The sequence below is a fragment of the Zalophus californianus genome, chromosome 3, assembly GCF_009762305.2.
Source record: "Zalophus californianus isolate mZalCal1 chromosome 3, mZalCal1.pri.v2, whole genome shotgun sequence".
NCBI lineage: Eukaryota > Metazoa > Chordata > Mammalia > Carnivora > Otariidae > Zalophus > Zalophus californianus.
In genome coordinates this window covers 162,726,635-162,748,852 of record NC_045597.1, presented here as the reverse complement: position 1 = coordinate 162,748,852, position 22,218 = coordinate 162,726,635, and the positions used below count along the sequence as shown (strand labels likewise).

The window sequence follows — 22,218 nt, the reverse complement described above, 5'->3', positions numbered from 1 at the left end:
GCCTTTGGCCCAGGTCATGATCCTGGGGTCCTGGGATCCCTGCTTAGCAGGGAACCTGCTTCTCCCTTTCCCTCTGCCACTCCCCCTGCTTGTGGTCTCTCTCTCAAATAAATAAAATCTTAAAAAAAATGATTAAAAAAAAAATGCCTGGGTGCCTGGGTGGCTCAGTCGGTAAAGCATCTGCCTTCGGCTCAGGTCATGATCCCAGGGTCCTGAGATCAAGTTCCACATCAGGTTCTCTGGTTCAGCAAGGGGTCTGCTCCCTCTCCCTGCTGTGTTCTCTCTCTCTCTCTCACTCACTCTCTCTAATAAATAAATAAAATCTTAGTAAAATAAAAAAAATTTTAAAAATGACCAATATTGTTGTAGTAAAATTTAATATACTAACATGAATAAGAGGGGTGAAACTATTCTATGTAACACAAACATTAAAACATAAGTAGTTTACACTACACATCTGCAAAAGGGTAAGACAGAACAGCTAAAAATGAAGTTAGTGTTGTACCATTTTTAAATCACAGCATACTTCCTTGTTGCATTATTATCTGATATTTGGGTCAAGCATGTGGCACCACCTAGCAGAGGCTAATACATACCCATACCAACTTCTGAGGGCTGTAAAATGTGTTTGCATCTAGTTTTCTAAGTTCATGTCCCTTGGTCAATTATTTTGTGCTTCTTTTTTGTGCTGCCATCATGCCTAGGACATAACTATTTCTCTTAAACTTTTAATCTGGAAATAAAGTCAAGCTCTTGCAAAAGTTGCAAGAATAAAAATTGTATAAAGAACTTCAAATATATCTTACCCAGGTTCATTGTTAAAATTTTATCCCAAACACTTTATCATTTGTTCACTCTCTCCCCATATTATACAGTGCACACATATTTATATATACATGCATTCTCACATATAACATTTTCCAGAACATCTAAAGGGAAATTATGTATATTCTGGCACATTACTTCTAAATACTTTAGTGAATACCTGCTAAGAATAGGGATATGGTCTTACACAATAACAGCATAATTATAGATTTTAATACATTTAACACTAATATAAAACATTTATCTACCATATATAATCCCATTTTGTTAACTGACCCATTAGTATCCTTTACAGCATTTTCTCCCCCTCTCAGTACAGCTCCCTGTCCAGATATTACATTTAGCTGTCATATCTCTTTTCCCTCTCTCAATCTGAAACATTTCTACAGCCTTTATGATATTCTTAAAGAATGTTGTCCCACACTCCTTCCTTTTATTCATTAAAATAGTCTTCCATTTTAGTTGTTTGGGTAAGCAACAAACACAAATAGTATGTAAGAAAATATATACATTCCATGTTTTCACTTAGCTTCAGAATTAGATTAATGTATAAGGTATAAGTTATTGCTAACACTCCCTTGTATAGGTCTCCCATGAGCTATAGATGTTTCCTAATTCCATGATTTATTTGTAGTATGTTTCATTTCCCTATCAAAGTCAAAGAAACCAAGTCTGAACCCTTGCTTTACTGTTTACCTCTGAAGCAGTTCCTACTATTACCAGCAAAATTGTTATGCCTATTAAAGATAATAGGAGAGCTTCCAGCATAATTCCTGGCATGTATATTACACACACTCATGAAATGCCACCACCCATGCTCTACTCTTTGTTCCTCTTCCTGCTGCCACTTTATATATGTAGAATTCTCTTTCTATACTATAGCATTTAAATATCTTCTTGTTTTTGGTTCTCAAAAGTTGTTTTTTGTTTTCATTTACCAATTTTATTGGTTTTAATTAGTTGTCAGATCTACTTTTTTATATCTTCTCTCATTCCCCCAACTTTAAATTCATTTTGTTCTTATTAAGATTCCTTTAAAACCTCTCCTCTGTCATTTTCAGACTGATCTCATGTGCCTCTTTCTGTATATGTCTTTCTGTCTATAAAGAAAAACTTTGTCATTGTTTCAAAACCTAAAATGTTATCTTAGATTTGCCATTACTGACAGATCTAAGGTGGAGGATGGGGAAGTAGCAAGAGTGAAAGGAAGGGATATAATTTCCTCAAGAAATCTCTAGCATCAGTGTCAAAAGAGAACACTGGCTTCCACCAAGGGAGCCATGGAGGAGCAGCAGCGATGGCTCTCCACTACCCTATGGCCATGGGCCTCAACAAGGGCCACAAGGTGACAAAGAATGTGAGCAAAGTTTGTGCGTGGCAGGATCCAAGAGGTGCAGGGGCTTCACCCCATATGAGCAGTATGCCTTGGAGCTGCTCAAGGTCTCCAAGGACAAGAGTGCCCTCAAGTTCATCAAGAAAGATGCGGAAACACACCTCCATGCCAAGAGGAAAGAGGAGTTAAGCAATGTCCTGGCAGCAATGAGGAAAGCAGCAGCCAAGAAGGAACCCCTCCCCTCTGTATATTATAAGCCTTTTTGGGGGAAAAAAATAGAACATTGATTATTTGAGAACCAAAGTGATAAATGAGTAGAAAGGCTACAAATGGAACAGTTATGTGCCTCTTTCAATCTTCAGAGTCACGAGTAGTGCTCAGGCAGAGGCAAAAGGTAGTGACAGTGCAGTCTGCCAATTATTTCCATGTCTACCCCTTCTAGTCAAAGTAGAACTTCTTGGTTTCACTGTGGTAGAGGGGGATGTGGGACTAATTCTGACCAACGAATTCTGAATGAAAGTAAGATGTGTCATGACCAGATGAGAGCATTAAATTGCTAATGTGAGACATTTCAGAGCTTTCTTTTCTCTCAGGTGGTAACTAGCAAAGCCTTAGATGCCTGCTCCTCTGTCAGCTTAGGATCTTGAGTGACTGTCATGACTGAGGGCTTCCTGCCAACAATGGCAGACAGCATGAACAAGAAATAAACCTTTGTTATTCTAACCCCTTGTATGTTATTGCAACACCATCTGTCTTATCCTGACTGATAAACCATCTTTGCCAAGGAAAATTCAAAGTACTTTCTCTCTGGGAAAAGAGACATATTAAAGCTCAATTGAAAAGGAAGTATTCAATACTAAGTAAACTGTAAAAGAACTGTTTACTTGACACAAATTTCAGAGTCATGAATTCCCAACAATGTAAGTGCACTATAAGCAAAAGCTAGGTACTGCTAAGGTTGGTATTTTGATATAATAAATACAAACTATTTTTATCTATTCTTTAAAGCAGGACTCCTGCCAGACAGTACCTTTTAACCCTAGTTCAAGTTGCAATATTTCTTCGAAAAACAATATTGTTCCTGTGGTGGGAAAGGGGAGAAATGGAAGCATTCAGAAGGTCATTAGTTCCTTTCCATTAATGAACAGCCAAGAAAATTACTAGGGCAATGTGATGGTTAATTTAATGTGTCAACTTGGGAGGGTGTTTTTGGATGAGATTAACATTTAAATTGGTGAAATATGGAAAAGGAGATTACCCTATACAAAATGCCTCAATGAATCAGTGGAAAGACTGAGTAGAACAAAAAAATTGGTCTCTCTAAGCAAGGGGGAGTTCTCCAGCAGACTGTCTTTGGACTTCATCTGCATCATCAGTTCTGGGTCTCCAGCCTGACTACATTTGGACTAGAACTAGAACATTGGCTTTCTATCTGCCAGCTTTCAGACTGTAACTGTACTTTGGCTTTCCTGGGTCATGAGCCTGACAGCCCACATTTGGACTTGTCCACCTCTAAAATCACATGAGGCAACTGCTTATAATAAAGCTTGTTCTATGCATGTGCGCGCACACGCACGCGCACACACACACACACACACACACACACACACACACACACACACACACACACACCCTTACGGGTTCTGTTTCTATGGAGAAACTTAATAAAGACAACTTCTCTCAATGTATAAAGCCAGTGTATAAATAAGTAGACAGGATTGTTATATTTAATAACTAGAGTACCTGTTCCTATTATATCTACTTTTTACTTACTATTACTATTGATTTGTTATTTCAATAAAATATCACTACACAGAACATACAAAGTATTACCATATAGTCTACATAAATGTTCTCTCAGTTAATCAATTCTTCACCATCGTCTAATGGTGGCTACTCAAAGTGAGGGTATAAGACCCTAAAAAACCTGAAAAGCCTATAAAGATCAAACATTTTAGCAGTGAAAAGCTGCAGGAAGTGGCGATGGTATAAATAGGTTGGGTTAAATTAAAAATGAAAATGGAAAAATCTTGAAATTGAAAATATAGCAGATTTGAGAGACCTAAACAAGCTATGTGACTGTAGTTCATGATACAACTCTTCCTATTCTGTGCCCACAGGTAATAAAGATATGAGTTCAAAACTCTTCTCTGTGAGCCCTGAACTGATAATTATACTACTGTCACTAAACTGCAAACCCATCATCCTATATTCTATCTGCTTTGTCATGCTGTGACAAGCACTCTGCAAACCACACTTCTCTTTTTCCAGGTACTCCACTGTTGGGTTCACCAAGAGTGTGTACTAAATGGAGCCTGGAAGGCTAAGGGTAAAAAAGAAAGTGATTCCTTATTTTTTTACCAGCCAACAGTTCTTAACTGTAGCATTCACAGTTGGTTCTTTGTCTTCAGGTTATTTTTGGCAATTCCAGCACCGGCCTATGCTCCTGGCTGCTCAGTGATACCTGCACAGCTAAGCAATGCTCTTTCATCAGAGGTCTGAGACCCAGCTGCAGGACCTCTTCTCTGATAACTCCAGTCTCTTCCTTTTGTCCCATACCCCGAAGGAAGTAGCTGCTTCCTGAAGTCACTATCTCTGTATTACATCAGTATCCCTACTTGCTTTTTGAGTTCTCTAATACCTATTTAACAATTTCCTTCAATTATATCTTTTTAAAATACCTGGTATGATTACCGTTTCCTTGACCAGACCCTAGCTGACACAAGCTCCACAATTAAAAGCAGACAAAATATTGTTAAAATCATTTTCATCCTATGAAATGAGCTTAAAAAAAGAGAACTTTCCTTGAAAAATATGTATACTCCACTTGATGTTACCGTGCTTTGAAATTTTCCTATCAGATTATTAGTATTACAAAATAAAAGTTTAGAGTAAATTTATTATCTGGAAGTGGCAATTTTCACTAATTCATTACTTCCAACAGAGATAGATAGGGGTCAGAGATAAAGATAGGGGTCTTACACACATCCTACATATTTCTTTCACAGAGAATAAGACCTGCATTGAAGAATTACATATATTTATGACATTCAGGTTTTAAATGAACATTATAAGGTATATAAGACATACCCTGAAATTCTATGCCTCCAATTCCGATATGGATCATATAAACTTTCACAAAACGCCAATGCATGGATCACAAATTCTTCAATAGCTGTCTGATCTGCCAATTCCTTCTCTTTTTTTTTGCTTTTTAACTGAAAGTAAAGTTAAACAGAAAATTATATTTAGTTAAAAATATTAAACTGCATAATATATCTACATCATTAAAAGACAACATGTTTCATTAATTATCTAATAAATCATTTTTATTCAAATAAGCCTATGTTCCAATTGCATCTAAAGGGTCAGTTATTCATATGGACTGAATATAATCCTTCAATTTTTAGTATGGCCTAGGAAGAGTTTCGAATGGATAGCAAAAAAAAAAGTTTTCAATAAGATGGATATTTGATGATAAATAATATGTAATATATATAATATATAAATTGACAAAGTATGTCACTGTAAAAAGCCATTTATAAAACTTTAATTTTTAACTAAAATAAAATATATTAATAATTGCTTTTCTATTTTTAGATAATATGTTTAAGATGTCTGAACTATATAGTACCTAATGGAAATTTTAATTCATTTCTCGATTATTACATCCTCTAAAAACATTTAACTTTACTATGATATTTAAAAAACTTAGTTACTCTCAGTAAAGCAACAAAAGGAATATATTAATTCACCTACTTGCTGAATATAGAGTGTTGTCATAGTGATGACATGATTAATATATGAGCAAGTCCCAATTTCTTCCACATTAGATAGATTTCTGTGAGGAAAAAAAGAATATTTATTACATATGAATAGTGACAAAAATGTATGCTCATTTATTCAGGTCGAATTTTGAAAATACATGTTAGCAAAGGAAATATAAATGACATTTATTAAAACTTAAAATCAATATGGTTACATAACTATTTCTCCACTAAGAATGTGAAACACACCTCAACCACAATTTAGCTACTCTAAACAGAATGTTTAAGAAGTACATGCTGGTTAGCAATTATTTATTATAGAAAAAGTGAAAAATATCACAAAGTAGAAACAAAAGAGAAACAAAAATCAGAAATATTCTTACAACCAACCATTCGCAACTATTTACATTTTGGATTATTTCTTTTCAGGTTTGTTTTTATTTTCATATGCAGATTCTTAGTTTGGTTTTTGTACATACTGTTGACATTAAAACACATAGTTTTAGAGTTTTCACTTTGCTCTTTGAAATTACAGTTCCCTTATCTAGACGTGTTTCTCAACTATATTGAAAGGCCTTGATAGAAAAGCCAGCATCTGTACATTCTCCGTGAGGGCATAGTATATGTGTTGTTTAAAGCAGTGAGTGGGTCAGTAAGTGGTGTTTAATTAAAATATGGTCCTCATTTTTATCCCATTTTTATAAGACAACACAGGACACATAATGCCAACATTTTCTGTATCTAATATCACCTATCTTTTTCTTGGCATAATAAAACAGTCTATTAATTTTCTCTTCTGAGACGCTGTGACACTGAAAAAAACTATTTATCTAAAATACAGCAGATGCCCATTTGCAACGACATGAATGGAACTAGAAGGTGTTAAGCTAAGCGAAATAAGCCAATCAGAGAAAGACAATTAACAAATGATCTCACTCATATGTGGAATTTAAGAAACAAAACAGAGGATCATAGGGGAAGGGAGGGAAAAACAAGACAAAATCAGAGAGGGAGACAAACCATAAGAGACTCTTAATTAGAGGAAACAAGCTGAGGGTTGCTGGAGGGGATGGGGTGGGAGATGGGGTAACTGGGTGATGGACAAAATTTTTATATAAAACGAAACTGCTATACAACATAAAACCTATTAGAAATTTTTTAAGGAATTTTTTTAAAAAGTGAGGTCTCTGGAAACAGAAACACATTCTGTGATTGGCAGCTATTAAACATTAAATTTAAAATAAAATAAACATTAAATTAATCATCAGAGATTATCTCCTAGTAAAAAAAAAAAATTCAACCAAAACATTCCAGTGCTTGCCTATAATGATCAAGAGCTAGGGGCTCCTAGGTGGCTCAGTTAGTTGGGTTTCCAACTCTTGATTTCAGCTCAGGTCGTGGTCTCGAGATCATGAGATCAAGCCCTGTGTCAGGCTCTGTGCTCAGCTTGGAGTCTGCCTGGGATTCTCTTTCTCTTTCTCCCTCTACCCCTCCCCGCAATTGCGTGTACACACCCATGCACTCTCTTTCTCTGTTTCTAAGATAAATAAATTTTAAAAACAGTTAAACATACTGGATTTATTTCTTTTAAGATTTTATTTATTTGAGTGAGAGAGCGAGAGCATGAGTGGTGGGAGCGGCAGAGGGAGCGGGGAAAGCAGACTCTCCACTGAGCAGGGAGCCCGATGTGGGACTCAATCCCAGGACCCTGGGATCATGACCTGAGCCGAAGGCAGACGCTTAACCGACTGAGCTACCCAGGAGCCCCTAAACATAACTAGATTTAAAACAGTTATTTATCTATAGGATTTCTGATTTCTGTAAAACTGTACTAAGTAGTTAACAGGACAAAATATAACAGATCAACAGACCAACTCATGTTTTATTGCGTAAATAAACCCTTTTTCCCTCAACCCTTTAATTCTTGTATTATTTTTCTGAATTTTAAGGATGATTAAGAGCACAAAATCAAAAAAATATCTACACTTTGGGAGAGCCTAAATTAGGGGAGAAACATTTTAGCAATTATTGCTTAATCTTTCCATGATTCCTGCAATCAAATACAATGAGCAATTAAGTGAAAGGTAAATAAATGCACAGTAAATTAAGTCCCTGTTTGTCTATTAATTAATTCTAAAATATTTATAGAACAAATAGTATATATTATAGGAAATGGCTTCCAAAAAGAAGATAGACTTTAAAGAGGCATAAAATGCCCCTAACCCAATGGTTCTTAAATTTGTATATGCAGGTTAACATGGAATTCGTGAAGAATTAGAATGCCTGAGCTCTTTGGAGTCAGAATTTTCATAAGGCTCAAGATCTGTATTCCTATTAAGCTTCCCAGTTAATACTTATGCACACCAAAATTTAAGTACCACAGACCTAATCATCTATAAATCTGGAAATATAAGCTGTAGAATAATTATACTTTCTTTGGCAAAATTATAAAATGAAAGATTAGAAAAATATATTTCACAAATGATAATGCACAGTAGTAAAAATGTGTATGTGGTCCTCAGGTGAGGACCACACAGAAAATCCTGGTACAACAAATTCTTGGTTAGGTAAAAACTTAAGTCACCGTCTTTATAGTAATTTTTTTTTTTTTTAAATCTTGGCTGAACCTCTCTGTAACTAAGTCTGGTAACTAAAAGGCTTTCCAGTAGGGGTGCCTGGCTGGCTCAGTTGGTGGAGCATGAGACTCTTACCTCAGAGACATGAGTTCGAGCCCGACACTGAGCATCAAGCCTACTTTAAATAAAGAAGTAAAACATTAAATAAATAAGCTTTCCAATATAATAAATCACAAGGCTTTCATAAAAGGTGCACTCAAGGGGCGCCTGAGTGGCTAAGTCAGTTAAACGTCTGCCTTTGGCTTAGGTCATGATCTCAGGGTCCTGGGATCGAGTCCTGAGTCGGGCTCTGCCGTCAGCAGGGAGTTTGCTTCTCCCTCCCCCTCTGCCCTTCCCCCTGCTCGTGCTCCCTCTCTTTCTCTCCCTCTCTCAAATAAAAATAATAAACTCTTTAAAAAAAAAGCACTCAATCTTTAAAGCTCCATATGAACAACAAACACCATTAATAATAAATAAATGCATTGTTATTTGATAATTTTTTAAAACAGATAACTAGTTTATTTGTTTGTACCAGATACCTGCAAAGAATAATGAAGAACTTGACAAGCAAAATTGACAAAGCTTGTTGTTGTTCCTCTAACCCATCTGCCATTTTCTGAACACACTGTAGTAGCTGGATCCTTAGAACCTGCAGAATATTATCAGGAAGCAAAGATATTCCTGGAGGCACATCATCTACCCTGTAAGGGGGAAAAATAAGAAGGGTGATTAAGTATGAAGAAAATCTTTGGCACTTTAAAGGAACTGCATTTTCACCTCAAATCCTAAAGAAACTCTTTTATTCCAGATGCTCTGTGCCTTCTCTGCAAGGCACCACCAGATGATCACTATGACACTTTAGAAGATTAGTATAACACGGTAGTCTTACTTCAGAAGAGGCTTACTGAAAAGAGGGAGAGTTAGAGAATCTATTTAATATCTTCAATTGTGCTACTTTCAAAGAAAACATTCAGAATTAGTTCACCTGCTACTTAGAAATAAAATGTGTGTATATATGCATTTATACCATTTCTAAAAGGAACAATAACTAGCATATAAAAATGGAGTACCTATAACTAGTTTAATATCTGTCAACTGCTTTACTAAATAAACAATATTCATCTACCTATAGGCTCCCCAAACCATGTGGTCAGAAGAGGGAGATAAGATAACCAGCAAAAGGAAAGGAGAAGGATAAACAGGTAAATGGAGAAACTTAAGCATGAACATTAATAAATTAATACATCAGTATTTTATGACAACCGGTTTCTGGGTAAGAAGACCATCTGGTTCTTCAAAGACAAAAGCCAACATGAGATGTGACTGGCTACTCTATCTCTTAGAGAGATCCCCCAGAATCAAAGTGAGAAGATCTGTGTATTAAGTTCCACCTCTGTACCATAAAGTACACCATTTAATCTGTGAAGTGCCCTATTCTATAAAATTGTAGTATCTGCCCTATTTCATAGGGTTCTGTGCATTTTTAACTATGAAATATGTGAAGAACTATAAAAATGTAATATGTTTTAAATATACTATCACTAGGAGCGCCTGGGTAGCTCAGTCTTTGAGCGTCTGCCTTCGACTTGGGTCACGATCCCAGGGTCCTGGGACTGAGCCCCGCATCGGGCTCCCTGCTCCGCAGGAGGCCTGCTTCTCCCTCTCCCACTCCCCCTGCTTGAGTTCCCTCTCTTGCTGTGTCTCTGTCAAATAAATAAATAAAATCTTTAAAAAAATAATAATAAATAAACTATCACTAAAGCCTACAAATCTTTTCATGAAGTCACTGAATACTAATTTTCCTATTTCTATTAAGAAAAATACCCAATCACAAAGAAGCACCATGAACAGCAACTATAATTAAATGCAATCATACTTTAAATCGTGTCTTCTTCAGATATCGCTTAATACGAAGATTTACTATTATTTTGACACTGAGTTTAAAGCTATTTCATTCCCTGTAGACAGAAAAATTTCAAGCACATTACCAGTAGTCATATAAATATATGATAAATATTTTTAGCCTCTTCCAGAACCATCCCACATTATTATAAAATAAACACCCAACTTCAATTATACAGAAATCACAAAGCACATTACCAAGGCTGCGGAATTCTATAACCATGTCACAAAAATACATGCTTCATTTTAGTCCGGGCACCACTTCACTTATAATTTGGATTCTTTCCTTCTCTTTTATAGATGGTACAGAAAAACTCTCACTTTTATATATACTTTTTTCCCTGCTAAAGAGCTAAAAAGAGATGATGAGAAAAACCACAGTACCTTCAAAATAATAAAGATTTAAATTTAAATATAACTGATTTTCAAGACTAAGCTAAACTATTCCTATTCACTTTTCCAAAACCATAAGTCAACAAGAAAGAAACATTAGATTTCCCAATATTCAATCCTAATTACTTAAAGGATTAGTTCCCTTTTTCTTTAGTTGTCCCATTCTCTATTTGCATTTTTAAAAATTTTACTAGACAGAAAAAAATTAGCTTACAAAAGAAATCTATTGTACTTATGCTCATTATAAAATTGGGGTTTGATTAGAACATGACTTGTAGATAAAGTTGAGAAAGTTTTGGCCATGTTTCTAATGTGATAAGGATTTAAGAATTTGGAAGCATTTTCCCATCATTAGAACTTTACTGCCCCCAAATTCTAAGCTCCTTTTGCTGAAATTTCCCAATCCCCAGAAATCTGTTTCACTTCTGTTTGACTACTGAATGTCTACATTAAACAGCTGCCCACTGTTGTCTCCATCTAAAACAGGAAGAGAAGTCCAGCTTAAATTCCAAGGCTTTAAATTCTGGTAAAAGCATTCTTTGCTTGCATTAGGAATTCTCTAGCTTAAAAGTTCTATCAAGGGGCGCCTGGGTGGCTCAGATGGTTGAGCGTCTGCCTTCAGCTCAGGTCATGATCCAAGGGTCTTGGGACCGAGCCCCACATCAGGCTCCTGGCTTGGCAGGGAGCCTGCTTCTCCCTCTCCCTCTGCCTCTCCCCCTGCTCATGCTCTCTCTCTCTCTCTCTGTATCTCTGTGTCTCAAATAAATAAAATCTTTAAAAATAAATAAATAAAAGTTCTATCAAGTCAGTTTAACTTAAATGAGGATTATCTGTGAGTTTCTCATCTTTAAGGTGAACAGACTAGTTTTATACATCTTGCACATCATATTCACTTGAAAAACTGCAAGTTTTCTATTAGTAAAATCTAAACTCATGGTTTAGTTTTCTGTCAGATATGAAATAAAGCTTTAAATAAACCAGCTAAATCATGAATAAAGCAATGTTCTGACATTTTTCATCTTATTTTAAATATAGTGGCAATAAAAGTCTACATAATGTTTTTAGAAATGACCTCCCAAGAAAGGAGACATGTAAAACAAGTGCATCTTACAAACTTTAGAAGACTTCACTTCAATATTCCAAGTATTCAAAGGCCCAAATCCTGACTCCATAAAATCCTTAGGCTCATGATTTAAAGTGAGCTGCAAATTATTAAAATAAAAGCACCTCGAAGCACAAACCGCAAGAATACTCTCTTATGAGTAGAAATCAATAATACGTAATCTTGTTTTGAGTTCAAGATTTAATACTTTTCAACCTTTACAAACCTGTTACAAATCATCTAATGAAGAACTCTGAGACTGTATTTATAAATAATGAAGTACTCGTGCTTTCTGAGCATTAAAGCACATCTGAAGTTCAATGCCTTGGTCCATAGCTCTAATGATTTCTTCTCTGAGTTATTAAAATTGCCTCTTAACTGCGCTTCTTGCCTTCAGTCTCAACCGTTTCCAGTTTAATCTCCTAATGCTACCACAGGGACTTTTAAAAAACAAACTTCATCATGACACTTTCATGCAGATAATTCTTTAGTAGAGCCTCACACCTTCTGTAACAAAAAATCAAAGTCCATTAGCAATGCATGCTCTGGCTTCTGATTCTCCAGACTCAATTCACCCACGCCCACCCTCTTACTGCCTACCTCCATCCGCAAACTGCAAACACTTCCCTCCTTGAAGATTTTTAATTCTCTAGATACTCTTTCTCATCATCAACCACTACCCATTTCTCCCCTTCCATCTCATAGTATCTCTACAAATGGAGTTCCTATTGTGGCTAAAAGTGTCTGCTGTCTCCTCACTTTTCCAGCTTTTTACCCCAGCCTAACCTCTCTTATCCAGGGAACAACTATGACGTCTTCAAGATGGCTTGAGAAAAAAGTAAAAAAATTTTTCTGGGAAGTGGGCCTGGGAACTGTGAATGTAGAATGGTAGTAGGCAGAGCAATGGGAGATAAGATTTATACTTCTACTTGTACTTTTCCACAAAATTTGAATTTTCCTCCCATTTTATGATTTTTAAATCTAGCTTTGAAAAATCTGAATACTTCACCTCCTCCAAGATGTTTTCTAAGGCCCTACTCTGTAATAAAACCATAATTTTAAGGACAGTGTTTTCAGTGAGTTCTGTGAGTCTAACTAATTACTGAACCAAAGGGAGTCGTGAAAACTTCCAAATTTATATCTGGTTGGTCAGAGATGAGGGAGGGTCCCAAGACTTGCAACTGGTGTCTGAAGTGAGGGCAGTCTTGTTGAGGACTTTGCCCTTAATCTTTTGGATCTGCCACCACCTCCAGGTAGTTAGTGTTAGAAATGAAGTGAGTTGCAGGACACCCAGTTGCTAGTAGTTCACCAAGGTAGTCCTCTCTACTTCAAGAAGTCAAATTTCATATTAGCAAGAAAGCCTGCTGCGATCAATTAACGAAGTCTGCCATGAGAGCAGGGTTATGCAGGAATACCATGTATGTCACAGAACTGCCCTCCTTGTACTAGGTCATCAATAAAGTCTTTGTATCTCAAATTAACAAACTCATCTAAGGATAAGAAGTTTATACATACCTGGTAGGCAACTTTTCAAAGTCAACATCTAAGAACTGTTCATAGCTAGAAACAAAACTGTCCAACCAGAGCTTCAGGTAATCTGGATCTTTCTGAAATAAGAAAACCAATATTAAGTATACCTATCAGAGAAAACAAAAAACAAAGAAAAAAAACATGCTTTCATTCCTATAAGCAGATATGAAGCAATAATATGAAATCTCTTAAGTGATATTCATGAAAACATATGTGCTATTTTAAAATGTCTATTAAGTACAGGGGCACCTGGGTGGCTCAGTAGGTTAAGCGTCTGCCTTTGGCTCAGGTCATGATCTCAGGATCCTGGGATGTAGCCCCGCATCAGGCTCCCTGCCCAGCAGGGAGTCGGCTTCTACCTCTCCCTCAGGCCCTCCCCACCTCCCCGCTCAAGCTCTCTCTCTCTGAAATAAATAAAATCTTAAAAAAAAAAAATAAAATGTCTATTAAGTATAGTGAACCCTCTAGTGGCTTCCCACGTCCCTCACACAAAGAGCTACAGTCTTAACAATGTCCTATAAGATTCTAAACAATTTGCCCTCCCCTATGTCTCTGACCTTAACTTCTACTACCCTGGCATCCTGGCTATTACTGGGACATGCCAGACATACTCCCCCCTTAAATCCTTTCAATAGCTGTTTTCTTTACCCAGAAGACTCTATAGATGAACGGCTAAGTCCCTCATCTTCTTCAAGTCATTCCTTAAACAACATTCTCAAAAAAGCCTACTTTTACCACCCTTTCTTAAAACTGCTGATCTTCTTACTAACCTTTACCTGACCCTATTCTATCTTCCCACCGTGGTGCTTTCTCACCATCTATCATACTATGTCATTTACTCAGTTATTAATTTATTGTCTGTCACTTCCCCTAGAATATAGATTTCACAAGTTTAAGGCCTTTCTAAGGGCTTACCACAAGTGACTTCTTTTTGTTTACTAATGGATACCAAGGGCCTAAACAGAGGTTGGCACTGAGCAGGTGCTCAATAAATATTTAATGAATTAGTGAAAAACACAAGATGCATAAATAAAATAAAATCAGATATAGATCATTAACCTAAACATAAAAGCTAAAATTAAACACTTCTAGAAGAAACTATAGGAGATATACCTTTATAGGAGACATACCTTTGCAACCTTGGGGTAGACAAAGATTTCTTGGGAGCACACAAAAATCAAAAGCCAAATAAAATAATAGTAAGTCTTAATCAAAATTAAAAACATCAGGGCACCTGGGTGGCTCGTTAAGCATCTGCCTTCGGCTTGGGTCATGATCCCAGGGTCCTGGGATCGAGCCCCGCATCAGGCTCCCTGCTCCGCGGGAAGCCTGCTTCTCCCTCTCCCACTCCCCCTGCTTGTGTTCCTGCTCTCGCTATCTGTTTCTCTGTCAAATAAATAAATAAAATCTTAAAAAAAGAAAAATCTACCCACCAAAAGACACCAATAAGAAAATGAAAAGGCACGCCATATACCAGCTGAAAATATTCTTAATACACATATTTGACAAAGAACTTACACCAAGAACATACAAGGCACTCCTAAAAATCAACACCAAAAGGACAACTCAATTCAAAAATGGGCAAAGGACAAACACCTCACAAAAGGGGATACAGGAATGACCAGTGTGTGAAAGCATGCTCAACATCATTAGCTATCCAGAGAAAAGTGAAAGCATGCTCAATATCATTAGCTATCCAGAGAAAAGCAAACAAAAATCAAATGGAACACCCATTACACACTCACGAGAATGGCCAAAACTAAAAACCTTGACCATTCCAAGTGTTGTAGAAGATGTGGAGCACCTAGAACTCACACTTCTGGTGGGAGTATAAAATGGTATAATCATTTAGAAAATAGTTTGGCAGTTTCTTTTAATGTTAAACATAGATATAGAACATGGCCCTTCCTTGAAAGAGGGAAAAACACAGAACTACAAAAATGTACAAAGATGTTCATAGAAGATTTATTTTTAATAGGCAAAAGCTGGAAACAACACAAAATTCCATCAACCTGTTCACTGACAAAGAAATTGTGGTATACTCATATAATGGAATACTATTCAGGAATAAGACTGAATGAACTGTTGATACAATGACAAGCAGAAATTCTAAAAACATAACTAAGCAAGAAATGCCAGACATTAAAGTGTATACACTGTATGATTTCATTTATACAAAGTTCTATAGCAGGCTATGGTGACAGAAATTAGATCACTGGCTGTTTTTCAGAGGACTGACTACAAAGGGACACAAAGGAAACTTTTCCTAGGTGATAGAAATTTTCTATTTTATTATATAGTAGTTACACAAATGTTTGCCTGTATCAAAACATGAACTTTGACACTTAAAATGTGTGCATTTTATGGTCTGTAAGTCATATCTCAAAGCTTATTTGAAATGATTCCTCAGAAACATCTATTTAAATACAAACTGCATCATTAAAAATGATGCTTGAATTTATTTCCTTCCTCTCCTTAACTGTTCTTTACTGAAGTCAATTTCAACAATACTCAGAAGTTTTACTTAATCATTAAATATTACTGGTTAGGCACTGCACTTGGATAAAGGGAACTCAAGTACTTTATTTCCCTAAAATAAAAGCATTACACTACAAATCAGAATTGCTAAAAGAATGTTCCCAGAATGTACAGAGACTGCTGACCTTCTGTGTATTTGTTTTTTCTATTAATATACTATTCCAAAATCAGATTGTAAATTGCCACTATCTACATCATCACTGAGAAATAAGATGGAAATATTTCAGAAAAAGATTTCTCACGTGAGAAATTTTCTCAAGGGTTCCATTACTTGCTATTTTCATTTCCAACTAGCACATTATTCATGTATTCATTTACTCATTTATCCACTCAGAATAGGAATCCAGAAATACAAGTAGCTGGAGTTTTCCTTATCATTTTTGCTTTTAATAAAGCATAGGATTATCTCTCTGTAAAAGTTAGACACAAAACAGTCTCATAACACCATAAAGAATTAATGCATTTCTCCTCATAGTTTATTTAGGAACTCTACAGTATCTGGTTCAAAGTCTAAAGGTCAGGGTTATCAAGTGGTTGGCAGGTACAAGGTTCTCCTAAGAAGTTGAACAACTATAAGGAAAGAAATGGTACTTAAATCTGGAAATGTTTCTTTTAGTAAGAAGTAAAGTAGTTGCAGTTTTTTGAGCATATGCCATGTGCTAAGTACTACAGCAAGCATTTTTAAATAATATGTATCATTCCATTTACTTCTTACATCTATCCAGAGGTTTCATTTCCCCATTTTGTACGTTAGAAAAGAGATGTTCTAGAATATGTAACTTGTACAGTCACACAGTTAGTTATTGATAGTGCTGGGATTAAAATGCAAGATATATGAATCCAACCATGGTCCTTCTACTACACTATACTGTCTTTGAACTATAAGCACAGCTCTAGTGAGCAAATAGAGGAAAAAGAGTCATCAGGGTCAGTAAACTCAAGGCCGTACACAATTTAACACAAAAAACAACCACATTCTACACAGCCTGACAAAATTCTTAGAGAACCTACACTTTACTGCCAAAAACCATAAAAAGAAAGATCTCCACTTACCCAGAAACCATATTAATTAAATCTCAAGTTTAGTCACTTTCATAGTTAAGAGTTTGGTATACTGAAACACCACAGTATGATCTATTTTTCCATTTGTACACTATTTATTAACATAACACATAAATATATTACGTACTGCAGGAGCACTGAGGCCAAATTATGTGGACTCTAATACTTGCTTTGCCACTTTCTTGAACAAGTCATCCTATGTTTGCTATCAGTCTTTTCCTCTATAAAAATGAATATAATGATAATACCTTTCTTACAGGGCCGTTATAAAAATTAAATAATCTAATATATGTCAAGGGCTTAGAATAATTCCTAGCACAGAGGATATGCTCAAGTATTAATTTTATTTTTACTACCTACTATGTGCCAAAACTAGGAAACTCCCATAAAACAGGAATAATCTATGCAACAAACATATTTAAATATTTCATGATCCCCCTTGACATATGATTTTAATTGTATTCTCTTCTTTTTAAATCTCTTTGCATTTACTATCTGTGTAACTTTGGCCATGTTACTTGATTTCTCCAATTTGTTCTTCATCTATAATATTATTTCCTACCTCATAGGGTGTTGAGAGCACTAAATGAGATAACATACGTAAGACATTCAACAATGCCTGTCATTTAGCAATTACTCAAAACACGTTGGTTACCATTAAGATATAGAGTCTGCCATCAAGTTGGTCATGATTCAATGTAATAAAATAAGCACTTATGAAATAATTACAAAATCAACTTTATTGATTTTGTACTCAAATATTCATCTAATCATGTGCCATTGTTTAAAACAGTGGCGCCGTCTACGGCCATACCACCCTGAACGCGCCCGATCTCGTCTAAAACAGTGGCGCCTGGGTGGCTCAGTTGGTTAAGCGACTGCCTTCAGCTCAGATCATGATCCTGGAGTCCCGGGATCGAGTCCCACATCGGGCTCCCTGCTCAGCAAGGAGTCTGCTTCTCTCTCTGACCCTCTTCCCTCTCGTGCTCTCTCTCATTCTCTCTCTCTCTCAAATAAAATCTTTAAAAAAAAATAAAAAAATAAAACAGTCTTTCATTTGAACTGTTACATAGTTCTCTACTGGTGTTTATAGCTTCAATTTTTCCTCCCTATATACAGCTACTAACAGGATGTTAAATTTAAATCTAATCATTTCTTCCCTCCTCTTCAAATACCCTCAATGGCCCCCCTTACCACAGGATGAAGTTTAAACACTGCCCAATACAGCACTGCCCAACAGAGTGACCACTAGCCAAATGTGAATATTTAAATTACATTAATGCACAGAAGGCATTTTTTTTACCTTCTCTTAACACCCACTCCCCTGGTGGGAGGCATTAGTGGGTAATGGAATTAAGAGATCCATATAATTTCACCTAGTTCTTAAGGGGTGGGGTTACAGGTAAGAATAGGGGAACACCTTACTTTCTCCATGCAATATTTAGGATGTAATAGTCCTTCAAGTTTTAAAACTATAAACTTTTAAATACATATACATATTTCAACCAATATTGGGCAGTTCCCAACTTACATATGAGTTGCATTTATAAAAGTTCATTTAAGTCAGTTATATTTATAATATAGTTTCTAATTCCTACCAAAAGAAGATAAATCTCCCCTCAATAGAAACATAATTATTAATGGTAATTCATCTCTCAAGTCAGCCCTCAGGTTTTTCTGACAGAACCTAGCTACCTCAAAAAACATTTACTAAGTACATACCAACCATGTAACAATCAAGAACCGTACTAGACTCTGCGGCTATGACAAAACTAAAACGTAATCTTAAGTCAATTTTACCTAAAAAAAAAAAAACCTATAATCTTATCCTCAAAGTGCTCACTGTTCAATAGAAGAGAGGCATAAACAAATAAATGCACAACAGCATAAGAAGTAAAGCAGTTGTAAAAAGTATAGATATAATAAAAAGGGGGAAGCCTAGCTGGCTCAGTCGGTAGAGTATGCAACTCTTGGTCTTGGGGTTGTGAGCTCAAGTCCCAGGTTGGGGCTAGAGATTCCTTAAAAATAAAATCTTAAAAAAAAAAAAAAGAAAGAATAAAAAGGGAGTTACTGTCAAAATCAGAAATAACTGAAGAGCAGAAGCACTTAAAAGTTTTCACAGATCGTCATAAGCAGATACATTCAAGGACGGAGGAGGTAAGAGGGGAATTCCAGACAGAAAATAGCAAGATATTTTCAAAGATGTACAATATTTGGTCCTGTTAAATAAATAGATAAACCTGGAGAAGTCAGCATTTCCTGAGCAAGTACTTAGGGACATTGTTTACTTGGATGACAACAAGTATGGTGTGAAGTTAGAGAAAAAAAGAAGAAAAAGAAGGATGGCTGTGTTTAACGAAGTTTGAGAAGCACCAGTTAGGTTAAATGAGATTTTTAACAATATATTATCTTGAAGATGAAATATGCCTTGTGAATGGCACTGGAAGTGGTGTTTATAAGGTGAGATTTTCAAAACATATATAATCACAAACTTTATCTTCCTGACTCAATTTCATTAGTTTTATCAAAGAAACAACTTTTTATTTGGTTGATCTTTTCCATTATGTTTATTTGTGCTCTTTCCAAAAGCATGTTACTGAACAATTTCAAACATACTTAGAAGTAGAGAGAATGAGAATAGAATGACTCAGCTTTAACAACTACCAAATCATGCATGACCAATATTCTTTCACCTGTATCCCCATCTTCAACTATATTATTTTGAAGCAAACCCAGATGTATCATTTCATCCACATATATTTCAATACATATCCCCAAAAGGTATCTTTTAAAAATATGACGGTATTATCACATCTGAAAAAATTAGCAATTCCTTAGTATCGGTCAGTGTTCAAACGCCCTTCTTTTTTAACTGTGTGATAAGATTAGGACCCAATAAAGTCCACAAATTGCATTTGGTTGATGTATTTTTTAGGTCTATTTAAACCCATAGGTTTCTATTACTTTTATTTTTTTGTCCTAATTTATTTGTTGAAGACACTGGGTCATTTATGAAGTAGTATTTCTCACATCAGGATTTTGCTGACTGCATGTTCTTATGTCATTTAACATGTTCCTCAGTCCTCTATATTTCTAATTAATTAGTAGATCTAGAGACTATCAAATTTAGGTTCTTTTGGGGTTTTTTTTGGCAAAAAAATATTTAATAGGTGTTGCTAACATGTCCTTCAGGAGAAGGTACATATCGAGTTACCTCTTTTGTGATGTTAAAGCTACTGATCATTTTCTACATCCAGTATTTTATGAGTAATTTCTGCAATAAACCTTATAATTTTCTTATGTCACCATGACTACTAGAAATATTTGCAAAAGAAACCACTATTAACATACTCTCAATCTCACTTCCACAGTCCTAATTAAGATTATATCCAGATATTCATGCCATTCATCCCAAGATGTTATGTTTTATTAAAATTAAATATACTCAATACATGTCAACCTTCTTATATATGTGTATTTCCTGCAACAACTGAAAAACAAACAATAAATTTGAGAATTTTCACATTACAAAAAACTTCTATTTTCCCTCACTATACTTTCTTTGGGTTTATTCTTGTCTTCTTGAAATGGATGGCATATTAATGATCTATTTCTGTATAACAAATTAAATAAATTAAATATAGGAGCTTAAACAACAAATATTTTATCAGTTTTTTGGGTGAGGAATTCAAAACCAGCTCAGAATTTCTCATGAGCCTTCATCATAGTGAAGATGTCAAGTAGGGCTGCAGTCATAGCAAAGCTTGACTGGGTGGGAAGAACTACTTTCAACCTCACTCATGTGGTTGGTGGCTGGCAAGGCTTCAGTTCTTCATAACATGGGGCTCTCCACTGGGCTGCATACAACAAAGCAGCTCGCTTCACCAAATCAATGATTCAAGAAAAAAAGGAGTAACCGAGATGAAAACAAGAGTGTCTTTTCTAATTTCGGAAATGATATACCATCAATTCTGCCAAATTCTATGGTCACAAAAGAACCCTGGTACAACGTAGGAGAGGACTGTAAAAGGGTATGAATACCAGGATGTGAGGATCTTAAAGGCTGGTGACCACAAATGTCTATCTAGTTCACTAATTTTTAGCCTTTTTTTAAACATATGTATTTATTTTTTTGAGGTTTTATTCATTTATTTGACAGAGAGAGAGAGCACGAGCAGGGGGACAGCAGGCAGAGGGAGAAGCAGGATTCCCGCTGAGCAAGAAGCCCAATGCAGGACTTGATTCCAGGACCCTGGGACCATGACCTGAGCCAAAGGCAGATGCTTAACCAACTGAGCCACCCAGGCACCCCTAAACATTAAGTATTTGGAGCAATAAATTTTCCTAAGTAATGTGTAGCCACTTCCCATCAAGTTCTAAAATTGCAGTACTTTTATCATTCAGGTCTCCCCAAATTCTAATTGATTAATATATTTAATTTATCTACTTATTTATATTATAGAGAGAGAGAGAGGTAGAAGAGGGACAGAGGGAGAGGGAGAGCAGGCTTCATGCCCAGCGCAGAGCCTGACTCCGGGCTCCATCTCACAACCATGAGATCATAACCTGAGCCAAAATCGAGAGTCGGACACTTAATTGACTGAGCCACACAGGTGCCCCTCAAAATTCTAATTTTTATTACTTGTTCTCTAATCAAAGGTTTATTTAAAAGGGTATTTCATGGCCTCTAAACATTCCTTTTTAATCTTTTTGCTATTGATTTCTTCCTTCATTGTTATTGTTCAACATTATTTTGATCATTAGAAATTTGTTGGAATTTGCTGTTATATCATTTTTGTAAACGTGTGCTCGAAAGGACTGTATGTTGAATATAGTGTTCTACATAAATCCCTAACATCAAGTTTGTCAATTCTATTGTTTGAGTCTTCTGTATCTTTAGTGACCTTTTTGTCTATTCATTCTATCAATTATTGACATTTTTTTTACACTACTAAGGCAAGTTAAATAGAAAAAAAACCTTACAACTGTCGTACGTTCATTTCTCTGTGTTTATTTTGAGACTATGAGGTACACACAAATTTAAAATTGTTATATATTCCTGGTGAATTGAACTGTTTTGTTTTGCTGAACATGGCTTTATTTCACTTTACTCTTGGAAAAAATTTCATTTGTTTGGAAATAGATTGGTAA

At 35.7% G+C, this 22,218-nt stretch overlaps 1 protein-coding gene and 1 pseudogene across 1 annotated transcript in view; one reads left to right on the top strand and one right to left on the bottom strand.

The window, feature by feature from the left end:
• The window catches only part of NBEAL1 (neurobeachin like 1), a 197,233-nt gene that overhangs the window by 159,443 nt on the left and 15,572 nt on the right, over positions 1–22,218 (bottom strand). Inside the window, 4 exon segments of the mRNA XM_027589436.2 lie at positions 5,249–5,376; positions 5,918–5,999; positions 9,080–9,241; positions 13,453–13,544. Coding sequence (XP_027445237.2) covers positions 5,249–5,376; positions 5,918–5,999; positions 9,080–9,241; positions 13,453–13,544 — 464 coding nt within the window.
• Positions 2,123–2,445, top strand: LOC113919521 (annotated as a pseudogene).